We start from the raw sequence: 15,356 nt of genomic DNA, 5'->3' as shown, positions 1-15,356 counted from the left end.
AGAAAAAAAAATTAAGCAACGAGATCGATCTTGTTATTGTGATTATACTTCTCGAGTATTTTAGATTTATTACAGTTACATTTAGTTTGAGATCCAACAAATGGATCATTATTTTTTGTTTTTAAGAGAAGAGGGGGCTAATGTACTAATTTAAAATTACCAATAAGGAATGTATTTTGCATCTTGTTCATTGGTGAGAACTTTTCAAATCAGTGTATCGTCATGGGTGATGGCTGGAAAAAATGATGCAAAACAGACAATTACTTTTAATTTTGAAATTTGAATTATAATAAATATGGCAGAAAGGACATAAGAATGCAAAGAAATGCAAATGCAGTGACATCACCCACAAACGGCATCAAACTTTTCTTGGGATCACAGAATGTCACGCATCGTTATGAAGATCAACCTTTCCTTCGAATATAGCATCTGCCACGCACCTTTCCAAAACCCCAAAAAGCTGTGAACCCCTTATCCGAATGAAGAAGCCATGATGCAGCAACCGTGTACGAAGCTGTTTCTTGATTTTCTTTCTTCTTTTTTATCCATCTTTCTTGTTCTTGTCGTAAAAGAGTGAACGTGTCTTGAAAAAGATATGCAAGAAATTTATACTTTTTAAAATTCCGAAATCAAGAAGTAATGCTATGTTACTAAAAGATTAGTTAAAAGAAATCGAAAACGGTATCGATTCACACGACAAAATGGAATCCTCTATCGCCCTCAAAATAATGGTGTGAAATGAGCAGAAGAATCGGGTGAGAAGCACCATGAAGAAATTCGCAGAAGCATCGTTAGGGGAAAAACAGAAAAACAAAATCAGAACATAGACAGTGGTCACACCTCACACGAAAGAGTTGTATTTATACTCTTGGTTTGACTCTCCGACCAAACACTTTCCTCGTTTACGTATTTCTCTTTGAGAAATATAACGTTAATTTTTTATTTTCTACTAATTTTAATTGTTATTATAATCATTATTCAGGATATATTTTTGTAATTATTATAATTCCGTATTAATTGTTAATAACTAAATAACTTAAATTATAATAATTATTTAATAATAAAATTGAAATTATACACATTATTAAAGTTATAATTTAATTCAATATTTTTTATTTTTAGGATTCATGTTTTTTATATTTTTTTTAAGAAAAAGAAAAACATTTTTTTTATTTTTACATTGTAGCCCTTTTCTCTGGAATTCTTTCAAACAAATATCTAAACTATAAAAAAATGTAATTATGTCTTTAAATTTTCTAATTTTTATAATTAGGTCTTAGGATTAGTAATTTGTATAGGAACTATTAATTTTGATAGAATATTTTTATTCACTCCTGGCCCGACAAATCTATTTACAAAAAAATAGAAAAGATTAAAGAGCTAATTATTAATTTTTTAGAGATTTATTTAAGTGAATTCAAAAAGTTTAAGGACGTATAAATATATTATCTCTAAATACAAACTTAATATTAAAAGACATGTTGCGTAATTTGCCCACCCTATATATCTCCTTCCAAAGTTTCTCTTTGTTTAGTCATCTTATACAATAACACACACTTAATATATATATATATATATATAAATAAGAGAGAGAGAGAGAGAGAATTAGAATTTGATTAGAAGGAATATATGGCATTTAAAGACAGTATTTTTAATAAAATTGTCAAAATGGAGCTCTTGACTCGGATCAATCTAATAAATCAAAGTTTGAAAAGCAAGTTGAATCAATTTTCATATAATTCACTATTTTTTCCTATCTGGTTTGATAGATTTGGCCAAATAAACGCATTTTTATATTTCTCTTTTTACATAAATTTATAATTTCCTAAATTGGATAGGGTAATTAACTCTTTAGTCAACCTTTTTACAATCTAATTTGGCCCATTAAATCAAAATAAAAATTAGTCTTTTGTTAACCGTCAAAATAAAAATTCTAGCCTCACTTATCCACCAAACTAATTTTGACAACTCTAATTTTTTTGAAAGAGTTATAATTTTACTATTTTTGTTTTGTTTTACTAATCTATATGTAATTATTTAAAATATATATTTTTTATTTCAAAAAAAATTAAAAAAAAATTATTATACAAATTTTTTCATATTAAATTATTTGACTTTTTTTTTAACTAAATTCTAAATCTTTTTCAATTTTTGTAATTAAGTCTTTAAGTGTAAGCTAACCATTTATGACATATCATTAACCCCCAGGACCCAAAGACATGAGATTACAAAAGTTTGAAAAGATTAAGGATTCAATTACAAATCTTTTACTTTAAAAACTTATTTAAAAATAAGAATAATAATAATAATAATAATAATAATAATAAAACTAACAAATGTATTAAGCCAAAGTAAGCGAGGACAAATTTTTCATTTCTAAATTTTTTTATTTAATAAGTTTTTAAATTAAATGATGAATTGGTATAAATTTAATGTCCTAATATACAATTTGATTACTTTTATAAACTTCATATAACTCTCACAATTTAATAAGTAAAGAAAAATATATCTTCCTTCATACAAATTTAATTTCACTCCTTTTCTTACGATTTACATGTAGATATTCATTGTTATTGAGTTATGATATGCTAGTACGAGGATAAAAACAACAAAGGGAGAGGGTAGATAGATGGGACTGATAACATGTATCAAGGTTCAAGATATGACACACATACACATAAGACAAAAGATAGGGAAATTCAATTAATTTTATTAAGTAAAAAAAAATATTGTAATGAATGAAAAATAATTGAAATCATTAAAACCACATTTCTCTATTGATTTCTTTATCACCTTTTCTTCCTATCAAAGAATCTTGTATCTACCTAGCTTTCACTGTGTACTTGTATGGCTTTCTACGTAAAATCCTTCTTAATCCCTTTTCAGAGAACTATAAGAGCTTTTCTATGAGAAATAGAGAAGCTTGAGGAAAAATGTTGAGTTTAATCTTCTAACTGTCCTGCAACATTTCAAATTGAGTCAGACAAACAATGGAGCTAAAAGGTCACCAAGATACCTAAGAGAACTAGTTCATAATTTTATAAAAGGCATTACCTGAACTTATGGAATAAGATTATGACAAGTTGCATCACACGGATATGCACAGTCTATTTTCTTGGTTCTGTCTCTACTAAAATACCAATCGCCAACCGCTTCTGCAATAGTCTGTAAAAGATAACGTAGTTTAACACATCGTTGACTACAATTTCACAGTTCCGAAAGTACAAAGATCACTTCCTTTTTAAGTGTATGCTACAAATTTAGGTCAGAGGATGAAACGTCAAACAACAAAATGACAATATTGCCACATACTTCAAAGATCTTATATATGTAAATTCCTTTTCATATAGTATGCCCATGGAGTACAATCGATCATTAGGATTCAGTTACTTTGTTGCACAATTCGCCTGATAAAGTAGTTAAAACTTAAAACTTCACACAATGTGAAGTATAAACAGGTTTATCATCATTGTCACTGACTCACTGTCAATGAGTAAGATCGGTACCTTCTCGTTTATTGTTGGAGAATCAGCCCCAAACCATGTTTCTTGCAGTTCACTTTGGCAATGAGCAAAACATGAATTTATGAACATCCCCCCTATTCTTGAATTCATATAGAACGGTCTCAAAGCCGCAAGCATGTGGAGCCTAAAACCTGAATAAAGCGCATTACCAAAATCAGTTTTATTTACATCAAGAAGGATCAGTTTTCAACACGTGTGGAGTAAAATCGTAAACTACTTAAAGGATATTTCTTGCACAAAATACTAACATGTTTATAAACACTAAAACCTTTAAAGATAGAATGGGTGAAAGATATTCAATAAACTGCTGAGAAAAAACTTAAAATGGCAACCTTGCAATGTATTGATTTGTGCAGGTGTGCATTCCGCAGGGTTTAGCTTGCAACGGTTCCAGTGACCATGCATATCAGCAGAGGGTGGCACCAATATATGATGGAACTGTTGACATTATAAGTTTTATTCATCTCATAATTCGATAATTATGTGACTTAAGATAATATGCAATATAGGAAGCTAAATGTGCAATAAAAAAACATTACTTGGTATACATCATAGGCAGAGTTTAAGATAAAATATGGTGTTGATATGTATCTCAATGCATATTGTGGAAAGAAGCACTGCATGAAAACATGACCAACGTCAAAATCTTGTATAATTTTTCCTAAGCCAGTGGTGCAAGTTCATGGGAATCATACCAAGTCTGGAAAGTACAGTGCTCTGGTACAGTTTCTATTCAGGTTCTGTTCTATCCCCTGTTGCACAAGACTTTGTCATGTAAAACCGCATTCAATGCTACACACTCTTTTCTCTTTGTTATGAAATTTTAAAATTGAATATTGAACATAGAAAATAAAAACATGTGGACTCCTTTTTTCTATTTTATAAGATACTGTTGTGAACAATTACAAGCAATGAATAAGAAATATCTAATCATTATTTTCTAATGTTAATAATATCTTGAGCACTAAGATTTTATTTTCATCAAGACTTCTTTACCTAACCAGTTACTTTGCTTTGCTATTTGCTGCCTATAAAATATGGGATATAAACCTGTCCCTCTCCCTAAACTCAATTAGAATTTAATAGAAGTAATCAAGCTGTGTTATGAAAAGTATGTAATACGTTGGACTCTATGGAAGTGATATCAACTACGAAAGGGAGCCATTCATCAAGGTGTATTATTAGTAGAAATCTTAATAGTGGTTCCTTAACTAAAGCTTCAAGTTCAAAAATATGAAAATGAAGGGACGAGGAGAATGAAGTTTGACTAAAAGTTATAAATCGTAAAAGTGAAGAAATATAGCAACTACACAACTTCGTTTAACATTTTAGGTGGGTTCCCTATCTCGTTCATGTGTTATATCATGATTTTATAGTTTATCTTTCCCCTAGGTGGCATTCACATCTTCACAAAAGGTTAATTCCGAGTTTCATGGAGCTCTTTCTTCATTTGTTTCGAGTTATTTTTGGTGACACTGTATCTTTGACATCAAATACAGTTCACACAGTTGAGTTGACAAACTTCATGAAAATATGTTGCATTTGTGTTGAAATCATGGCATTAATGTTGATTTCTCAAGAGTGCAACTTGCTTTTACTTTTAATAATTCATATGTTGCGTACCGTCTAATAATCATCTATATCAAATGAAAATCTGATATCTAAATGCACATACCCGCCAGTCATTTATGATTTCAATTCTCTTTTCGAAAGCACACTATATCCATTTTTAGCCTTTGCTATTTTTAAAAGACAAGTACGTATGCATGACGCATTTATTGGAAGTTACCTGCAATTGAACTAGACTTTTGACGAAATACCTCATAGTGTGGTTTAAACTAATGTCTCTTCTGCAAAAGGGAAGATAAAAAGAAACGTTAATACTTGGATTTTGAAGAAATAAAGCTGGATATTGTCAATTTATGATTATGTTGAAAAGATCAAGATAGACTAAACATACTCGTCAAGAAAAAACCCGGCATCACTCAAGCATTTAACACTAGCATTCTTTGGCAAATACTTGGCAAAGTCGTCACAATGGTGAAAGGTTGCTAAACCTCCAGCTGAGCAACCTGAAAGTAAAGCCTACACACGAAATAGCATGTATTATAAATTTTGTTTACATCATATAATATAATTTGTTGACCTGAACTTGTGTTTAATTTTAACTTGAGAGAATAAATGAAAACAAACTCCATATATAGTCCATGGAGGCGAATCCAATACCTTTCGTGCCTTTCCCAAACCTTGTGGTAGAAGGTCGCGAATAATGGCTTCCCAAATCTTCTGACCTTTGAAATAAAGTGTTGTTGTCTATTGTTCATCTCACAAACAGGAAGAGTTACTTTATGTATCAAACTTGGTTTCGACACATGACAATGTTGATGAAACACTAAAAGCCCGTAAAGTAAATTAACCAATACCCTCATTTTACTGTAATTTTTCTTTGAATTTTTTTTTTTCAACAAAAGCTACTTTTGTTAGAACTTTTGATTGTATAAGAATATATTGATAAAAAAACTCAATCCTCACGTGATAAATTTTAATTAAGCTAATTTAAAAAATATATATATTATAAAATAAATAAATTTTAATTTTAATCTCTAGAAATTTTTCTTTAACTTTTATCCTTTCAAAAATTAAAATCATTGTTCTTAGTTATAAATTAACGTTTATTTTAAGATAAATAAATAATATTTAATTTAAAAATCTAGAAGAAAAAAAATTAACAGCGTAACGTTTTCACATGGCACCATAAACAAGAACCTAACAAACAATGATTTTATATTGTTTAAAAATTAAAAATAAAATAAAATAAAAATTTATAAAGACTAAAATCAAAATTAATTATTTTATATAGATTAAAAAGATACTAAAGCTTAAAAATAATTACTTATAGTGTTAAATATAATATCAATTATTTAAAATTCAAGTAATGAAACTTAGTTCTTGTTTTTCCTTTTAAAAATCGGTATTCGTTCTGATTTTACCTGAAGCCTTGAACCACCCTCCTGATTTTACTGTAATTTTGGGTTAGAGGAATGATTTAGCCTATTTATGATGAACGTATACAAGACAACCAGAATGTCTTAATTTCATAGCCAACGATTTATCATGCATCCTTCTATCTTTTTTAATTCCTTTGTTTGGGGAGAGGCGTTGTAAAAATTACCCTGTTACTGAACACAGCGTCTCCGGTAAATGAAGCTCCATCACAATATCTCAGCTTCACACGGTTCCAATTGTAAAAATCTGATACAATTCACGGACAAACACAAGAACTTAATGAGAAAAAAGAAAGAAAAAAAAAATATATATATATATATAGATATATACCGCGACATTCAAAAAGACAAAGTCTAAGGGAGAAAAATAAGATTAAAAAATATACTTCCTTCTATACATTATATTCGCCAAAAAAAAGTTACTAGTATTCTAATTGCTTAAACTTTACTGTCACGACAAAGATTTCAAAAGTAAATTATTTAAATAAATTAAAAAAAATTATATACGACTAAAATGCAACTACCATCCATCCAATATACAACAAATAAATACTTTAATTTATCAACATAAAAAAAAATAGCTAAACATTTTTAATTGATAGTATCATAATTTAAAGTTGATTTAAAAAAATACTCAAAATTAAATAATTTAAGTTGTAGTACTTATATTTAATGATTTTGGTTAAATTCAAGGACTAATTTTTTTAACCAATAGTGTTACTCATATTTTGTTAATAATTAATAAATACATACACCTTATTGGCAATGAATGAATGTTTCATTAATATACTTCATAATAAAATTAAAGATATAAAAATAATTAATAATAGTAATATTTGAAAATAAATTCATATTTTTTATAATTATAAAAGAAATATTCTCATTTAGTAATATTTGAAAATCCTCTTTTATTAGATAAATCTTATTAAAAATTATAAAATATTAATAAGTCTCATATTTTATTTAATAAATTTTTCATGATTTGTAATTTTTAATAATTTTTAATCAATAAAAATATATGAGATAAATCTATGAACTTTTTCGATATGAATCAACTGTAATTCCGATAATTAACGACTAAAACTTTTTTTTTTCACTTTTCTTAGTTTTAATGTCCACATTGTTATTATTATTGTAATTTTTTATTGATAAAACATAATTAATATTTATTTTTTATTTGTTCTGTTTACAGTAAAAAAAAATTATTTTTCATTCTGCATACTTTTCATAAATTAACAAGAGAGGATAACGGATCTGAGCACCTGATTTCTTAGTTCACATGATGCTCATATCATGCCAAATAATTTAGATTAGCATTTTAGAAACATGATATGTCCACTGTCCACCGACAGCTGAATTGAAGGAGAAAACGATGTAGGGACGAAGAAAATGAAATCAGAAATAAATAAATAAATATATGTGGGATTTTAACTTAAAATAATTTATATTTAAAAAAAACATTTCAATAAATTATAATATTAGTTTTTAAAAATATTTTAAACTAAATTTATTGATATACTTTTTTATAAAAATAAATGAATATAGGTCAAAAAAAATTCATGGGACTCCTACTGAACACTTCCAACTCCCAAGTGAAAAAAGGAAGAACAATAATAACCAGGAGACAAGAATCCGTGAAAGGGAATCAGGAGGAACATGACGCTGCTGTGGAGCTACATTGTGTACAACTGGATTGCCTATTTTTCAATGAATCGCTAGATTTTAAACTCGAAAGACAGCTGTGTTTTTAAGGACCACTGCGACACCAAACTTGTATTTGATAGTGAACAAAGAAATACTTAGTTAAAATAAATGGAAATAAAATGAAAATTTAGTTATTTAATTAAAAAGAAATAAGTAAATAATGTATATATATAAAATAAAATAAGTAAGATTTATCATTTTTTAATTTTTTATTTCTTTATTTTTTATCAAACAAATCTCTAAAGTTATTTTTATTATCTTATTTCTACTCATTCCTTTTTTATTTCTACCCGAATTCAAACCAACCCAAAAGTAGAGTGAGAGAGCTAATTGGTGTCGCCTAAATACCACATATGATGTTACTAATGTAGAAAAAAATGCCCTCTACCCGAGTCTGAGGTAGTGAGTATGAAATTGAATAATTTACGCTCGTTTGGTAAAAAGGAAAAAAAAAGTCACAAATAAAGTGATAATAAAAGTATTTGATTTAAGAGAAATAAAAAAATTAAAAAGAGATAATTAAATATAAATTAAAATCAATTTTAAATTAAATAATTGATTAAATTATGTAAAACAAATGAAAGCAAAATGAAAATTGCATCTACTTGATTAAATACATTGTATGATTAAGTATTTGAGGTGCCTCTAACATAGATGGGAGATAAGTCACTGCTATCGATGATGGATGCTCTAGGAACGAAAAAAAAAAATACATTGTATAATCGATTAAATGGTGCACTATTTCTTTACCATTTCTTCACGTTCAGAAAATTATTATATTTGGGCTCCACTTCTTTTTATTTCTCGTTTCCTCTATTTTTTCGCTATTAAAATTTTCTACTTATTTCTTACATCTCTCCCTTGTTCCTCACTCATTTCTTACATCTACCGGTACTTGATTTTTTTAAATTTTTTTATGATTCTAGTACTTAAATATTTTAAATGCCATCTGCTGACGCCGTGATAAGTAATTAGAATAATTTAAAGACCTAATTGATTAAAATGATAATTACTGTATGATAATTAAAGACCAATTATTAACCTCTCAAAAAAATTACCAATTATTAATATTTTTTGTTTATTAGTAAAAAATAATGGATTTTTTTATAGGTAATAAAAAAAAGGATGGAAGGGAATTAAAAGGTATGTAGCATATATAGGAGTATGTGTAAGAATATCATATCTGATGTAATAAGATATGCACAAAATAAGTAAATATGATATACAAAAATACAAGAAACACTAGTTTAACCTTTTAAAATAAACTATCAACTATTTATGTAATAGTCACTAAAATTTAAAGATAGATATGCATATACATTCTCATTTAATAAACAAGAGAACAAAAGGGTGAGAACTCTTCTCACAAAAATATATTGTCACAAAAAAACAAGTGAATAAATTTTATTTGATGATGTGATAACATTTAATCGTTTATCATTATATTGATTCCAATTTTAAAACGAATTGTGCGTGTGTTTCCTCCAGAACAATTATGTATTCAGTATAGTTGTTAAATAATTGAAATAAAATTTCAAAAGATACAAATACTATACTTTACGAGAAAACGTAGATATGATCGATAACAGTCTATCTTTAATTATATATTAATTTAAAATGTTTTTAAAATGACTTGATCTCCTAGTGCATTTTCCTCTAATTATTTTTTAGAATGACATGTATTATTATTATTATTATTATTATTTATTTTTAATTATTTATGTGTATTTTATAATCTTAAATATTTTTATCTTTTAACAGACATTTTCAATATTGTACATAAGATTTACGTATATTATCCTTTATTTTTAAAATTTTATAAATTTTCGACATGTTTTAAAATTCTAATTGACTTTAAAAGTATTTCTACATTGCATAAAAATATTCATTAATTATTATTAAAAAATTGATATATTAGAATTACAATAACAACACCAAAATTTAAATTTAAAATGCTTATGTGCATATTATCCTAATTTGTATCACTAGACCAACTCTATTTGCTTTCATAATTATCAAAATATAACATGAATAATGTAATCAATTAATGTTAAAAATCATACTATGAATAAATTTTCTATTTTATTGAGTCTATTCAAGAAAGTTTTTCAAAAATAAAAAGTCAAATCAAATAATTTTTAAAATTAAGATAATATTTCTCACATTTATTTTTGTAAATTATGAAATGGGTAAAACAAAGACAGATTGAAAATAAAAAATAATAATAATAAATAATGTGGAAAAAAAAAGCCAAAATATTTAAAATTAAAAGAGTGTTTTTTTCATGTCACCTTCTATTCAGGAATATGAAAAGTAAGAATATTTAGAATATTAAAAATTATGTAATAAGATTCTCATGTTTCTTTTATTTTCAACAAAAAAAAATTATATTATCAAATGAAACACAGAATTTTTATTCCCATAATAGGTGGGTGGGAAAGTGATACTCCCCCGAAAATTAAAGAAATTGTTATGTAGCAAACTTATAACTTTCCTTTTTAATTATTTTTTATTTAAATAAGTTTTAAATTTTAAAGAATATACTTAGAAATATTAGAATATATGCGAACATATTTTCAAAATATACCAAAAAATAAAATCTTAACCTTGAAACAAACGTGCCTAACTGTTTAAATAGTAGTAGTACCCCACACTACCTACACTACGTGCGTGCCGTGTTCATTAGTCACCTAAGGGCACGTAATTGTTCTGCTCTAATTCATATAAATGCAGTAGTTACCATGCGCCTAATGCGTCCACCAGCTCTTGGTATTGTGTGGAGAGCATCATTCGATTCAATCCTCCACTGTCCATTCCTCCTACATACATTTCCCCTTTTTGGGGCCCTGGTGGAGCACCTTTCGTTGCAACTCACGGAACCTCCCCTAGCTGGTGGAGCAGAACCCAACTAGATGTGTAACGCAAAGTGCTTCAACAAGTTATGAACTAAGCTATACTTAAAAATTAAAAGTTACTAACCACTCTGTCCTTTCGAGGATGTATATGTTTCCTTATGTAGATTTCATGAGAAATTTACCCATACATACCATCAAACCAATGAAACAAACATCCACACTATGAAAATATTTTTCAAAAAAAGTATATTCATATAAGAAACATTTTTCAAGAACTTTTTTTTTTATTGAATACTATAGCCATTTGTATATTATATTATTACGAAGGGACCTTTAAATTCAAGTTATAATAATTCTCATGCGAAAGAAGAAAAATAAAAACAAGTTGATTAAATTACCTGGATTAAGGGTAGCATTATTGCTTAAGATACCAGAGAAAACCTCCCACTTGGTCATATAACGTGTAGAACCCCTCCTAGTTTTGGCTCTCTCCAAACATGATGTCAAGTCGTTGCACCATCCACCTCCCTGGCATGTTCCATAAATTGATGGTGATCATTAATGATTTATGAATGTAGAACCATGGGGATTTCTTCAATTGGTATTTAGACTCCTCCAAGCTAACTGAACCAACTAGCTGCTATGTTATCCAATTTGTCATTTCATCCAATCATTTCAGATTTCCCCTTGCTTTGCTTGGATTCAAAGTTTTTGTATGAAACTTTATTCTCCGACAGTACACTACATGGGTCATCCTGTCTATCTTTAACTCCACGCTTCCAAAGACAGACATTGCTTATGGACTGTGGAATGCCTATTGCCTTTGGTCACGCTTCATTAATTACAACACTCCTAATAATATATGAATTGGAATAGGTCTACATCGAAAAATTTGAAGCATAAAATTAAAATTAATACATTTAATTTTAATTTTATACTTCAATTATATATATATATATATATATATATATATACACACATTAATTTCAATTTTATACTTCTTCAATTTTTCAGTTTCATCCCATTCCTATTCCATAAATTATTGGGACGTGATCTCGTGAAATTTGAATCTAAATAAATAAACAAAACTATCAAAATTTCATATAAGGTAATAAAATTCTGTTTGAAACGAAGAATTTTTAAATTTGAGAGAATTTAAAATTATTTATATTTAAATTATTTATATTTAATTTTCATGATTCATTAAATTATGTGTTCAAATAAATCAATTTAAGTTTTTCAATTTTTAAATTATTTGTTTAGATAAATACTTTAATTTTTACCATACACAAAATTGATTTTTAAATATATATTATATAAATTTTCAATTTTAATATTCACTTTATAAAAATGGTTATTGATCAATTTTTAAATATTTAATAATTTAAATAACTTTAATAATATGTAATTTTTTAAAATAATTTAAATATTTCAATAATTTTAAAATTGGTAGTTTTAAGTCAATATTAATAAAGATGAAAGATTTGTAGGAGAAAAAAGAAAGGAAAGAAAATAAAAATAAAGATGGAGAACAGATAGTGAGGGAATAGGGAAGGAAGAGAGACAAGAGAAAAGATAGAGAAATGAAAGAAAGAAGAGAGAAGAGATAGAAGGCAATAAATATTGTCCCGACTTAAACATTTTCTATATATTTAATGAATTTTAAGATGAAGGGACAAAGACTTCGTCACCAGTGTAAGGATGGCAATAATACGATGGAGCCACTACGAATTTTAATATTCTCATTTTTATTTTTATATTTTATATTCACCCTCGTTTTTATATTTGATGGATATAGAATCTGTGTTCATATTTTTATCTCTATCAAATATTAAATATACTCATATTCATATCATATTTGTCTATAAATTAATTACATATTTTTATGAAAAATATTTTTAAAAATTAATATAGAATAATAATTATAAAATTATATTAATTAAGTTTAATTTGACATAAATTTAAAATAAAATAAAAATTACATAAATATTAAATAATTTTAAATAAAAATTAAGTTTCTAAAAATTAAAAATAAATATGAGTATAAAACAGATAAATATATACACATCTCTATTATCGTACCCAATTTAATAAATTAAATATTTTTTATTAAAATTAAAATGAATTCAGATATTATCTACAATTATAAATACAAATTTATTTGTCATCTTTATTTATAACTAACTCATGTAAGATTATTTCTATTCAATAAACATATTATTAAAATAAATAATTGATATTGAATTATTTACCTTAAGAAGATAGCTATCAATTAAATGTGTCCACATTAATTCATATTTTAGTTTTATAACATGGTAATTAACTTTTTAAGTAAAAATTGTACTAGTTAAATTCTAGAAAATAATTGTTAATTATTTAATGAAAATATAAATATTATTAGAAGAAAAACACATATATTAACAGTGGTGGTGCTATGTGTATTTCAGGAGTACAAATACACTTCCTGACTTTAAGAATAACATAAGTATATGTTTTATATTAGTATTTTTTTTTTTCGACCCTCTAAATTTATAATATGAATTCAATGCTTAAATTTTTTCATTCTTATCATTTTGTTAAATTTTTATTGATTAGCTTGTGTTTTATATTTTAGTCCCTCTTTGACTCACTTTTCATTTCTAATAAATATTTTTTTCATGTAATAGTTATGATTTTATTTTTACATATATAATAATAGTTATTTTTAAATAAATTATCTCATTAACTAAAAATCTTAAGTCCGCCTCTGTATATTGATAGCATAAATCATTTGCCATTTTTATTACATATTAAATTAACGTAATATATATAACTTTTATCGATACAATAAAGAAACATTTGATTATATGTATTATTCATAATTTTTTTCAAACTTTTATGTAAATAATAAATAACTTTAATTTAACAATTAAATCAATAAAAATTATTTAAAATTATCAAATTTTGTAGAGATAAAGGGTGATAAAGAACGACCACGTCATCATAGATCATGTCGTCCGCACTGTGTAGTGAAACAGCAGATTCCAGTTCCCCAAACCCAAAGCATTGCGCGCGCAAAACTCTAGGCGGACGACAAAGAGTACTGTCGTGTGGCGTTTCGAAGCCAAACCAATCAGGCAATCATCGCGCTCCTCTCCCCCAAAACCAGAAAAGAAAACACTATCGCCACTTTTTCAAACGCTACCACAAGACAACACTCTGCACTCTATTTTTTAACACTCGCAAGATCCAAACATCTCATACATAACATGACCTATCATATATCATATATCATGTATAATTATATATTACTATATGCACATGGCCATGTTTTAATTTATTTTTCAATCTTATTTTGAAAGAGAAAGTTCATCATACCTCGAATTGTAGAAGCCAGTTGTCTTGGCCAGCTCCAAATCCTCTGTGCAAATGATACGCCGGTAAACTTCCGTCCAAACAAACTACAAATTTTAATAAATAATAATAATGATAATGATAATAATAATAATAATAATAATAATGATAATAATACAAAATAATTACTTAACTAATCATGAAACGAAGAAAAAAATAATAACAATAATAATGAACTTACGAGCACGGCTAGCACGAGCGTTCGGAACCAGCGTCATGTTCACGAGAAGCCTCTGTTCCTGCGAGCGAACGCGCCATGGCGCCACCGTAGTTAGAAACACGAATGCGAACGCCACGGCGAGGTTCATCTTTCAAATAGAAGAAAGGAATCGTGTTCTTTTCTCGGATTCTGATTCTCTTAGGAAAAGGTTAATTAAAAAAGCGAGATCTAGAATTAGCGCGCGCTAACTACTCCGTTGTTTTGCTCTTTTGTCTGGACTTGGTTTTCAGGCACGAGAGGAATACCGAAGAAAAACGCAATGGATTCGGATTGATAGAGTTTCGTAACAAAGCGGAGACTAATAGTTTGGATTTGGGAAGAACCGGGATTGGAAATCCACGTAAGTGAAATGGACGCCTCATTGATTGCTTAAACGGAATGGATAAAGATTAATCGGCGTCGCCATCAGTGTGACTATTATAATAAATATCGCACACGCGGAATAAAAGTGCTAGAAAAGGGAAAAGGAAACGGAGAAAGGATTGGGAAGTGGAGAGAATCTGTGTCTGTGAAATGTGAATGGAGTTCGGAGTTGCGGTTTTTAGAAGCTTACGGAACGGCGTCGTTGTGGTGACTGTTGTGGTAACAGAGGAGGGGAATGAGTTGGAGATTGAGACGAGGTGGACGTGAAGGGAATTAAGGTGCGCGTTGTCGT

The 15,356-nt window shown here is 27.4% G+C and overlaps 1 protein-coding gene across 2 annotated transcripts; it reads right to left on the bottom strand.

The window, feature by feature from the left end:
* Window positions 1–2,690: 2,690 nt before the first annotated feature.
* Window positions 2,691–15,052, bottom strand: LOC109819254 (pectin acetylesterase 9). 2 transcript variants are annotated; one of them, XM_029270575.2, is made up of 13 exons: window positions 14,663–15,052; window positions 14,446–14,528; window positions 11,487–11,616; window positions 6,697–6,776; window positions 5,751–5,837; window positions 5,485–5,609; window positions 5,314–5,374; window positions 4,220–4,276; window positions 4,064–4,141; window positions 3,857–3,962; window positions 3,507–3,655; window positions 3,055–3,165; window positions 2,691–2,954 (listed from the first exon to the last, which is right to left on the bottom strand). In XM_029270575.2, the coding sequence occupies exons 1-12, from the start codon at window positions 14,787–14,789 to the stop codon at window positions 3,061–3,063; spliced, it is 1,188 nt and encodes a 395-aa protein (XP_029126408.1). In that variant the 5' UTR covers window positions 14,790–15,052; the 3' UTR covers window positions 2,691–2,954; window positions 3,055–3,060. The 2 variants fall into 2 exon arrangements, with proteins under 2 accessions (XP_029126408.1, XP_020240514.1); XM_020384925.3 differs by having other exon boundaries at window positions 2,691–2,959; window positions 14,663–15,037.
* Window positions 15,053–15,356: the final 304 nt, after the last annotated feature.

The sequence above is a fragment of the Cajanus cajan genome, chromosome 7, assembly GCF_000230855.2.
Source record: "Cajanus cajan strain Asha chromosome 7, NIPB_CcT2T_4, whole genome shotgun sequence".
NCBI lineage: Eukaryota > Viridiplantae > Streptophyta > Magnoliopsida > Fabales > Fabaceae > Cajanus > Cajanus cajan.
Note: the sequence above shows the minus strand (reverse complement) of the source record. Positions and strands in the feature narration are given on the sequence as shown.

Coding starts and splice junctions, on each gene's coding strand:
- LOC109819254 (XM_029270575.2), bottom strand. CDS start 14,789: ATGAACCTCGCCGTGGCGTTCGCATTCGTGTTTCTAACTACGGTGGCG. Junction 11,617..14,445: donor ACTGGCTTCTACAATTCGAG/GTATGATGAACT, acceptor GGAACATGCCAG/GGAGGTGGATGGTGCAACGA. Junction 6,777..11,486: donor TAATGCTACCCTTAATCCAG/GTAATTTAATCA, acceptor GAATTGTATCAG/ATTTTTACAATTGGAACCGT.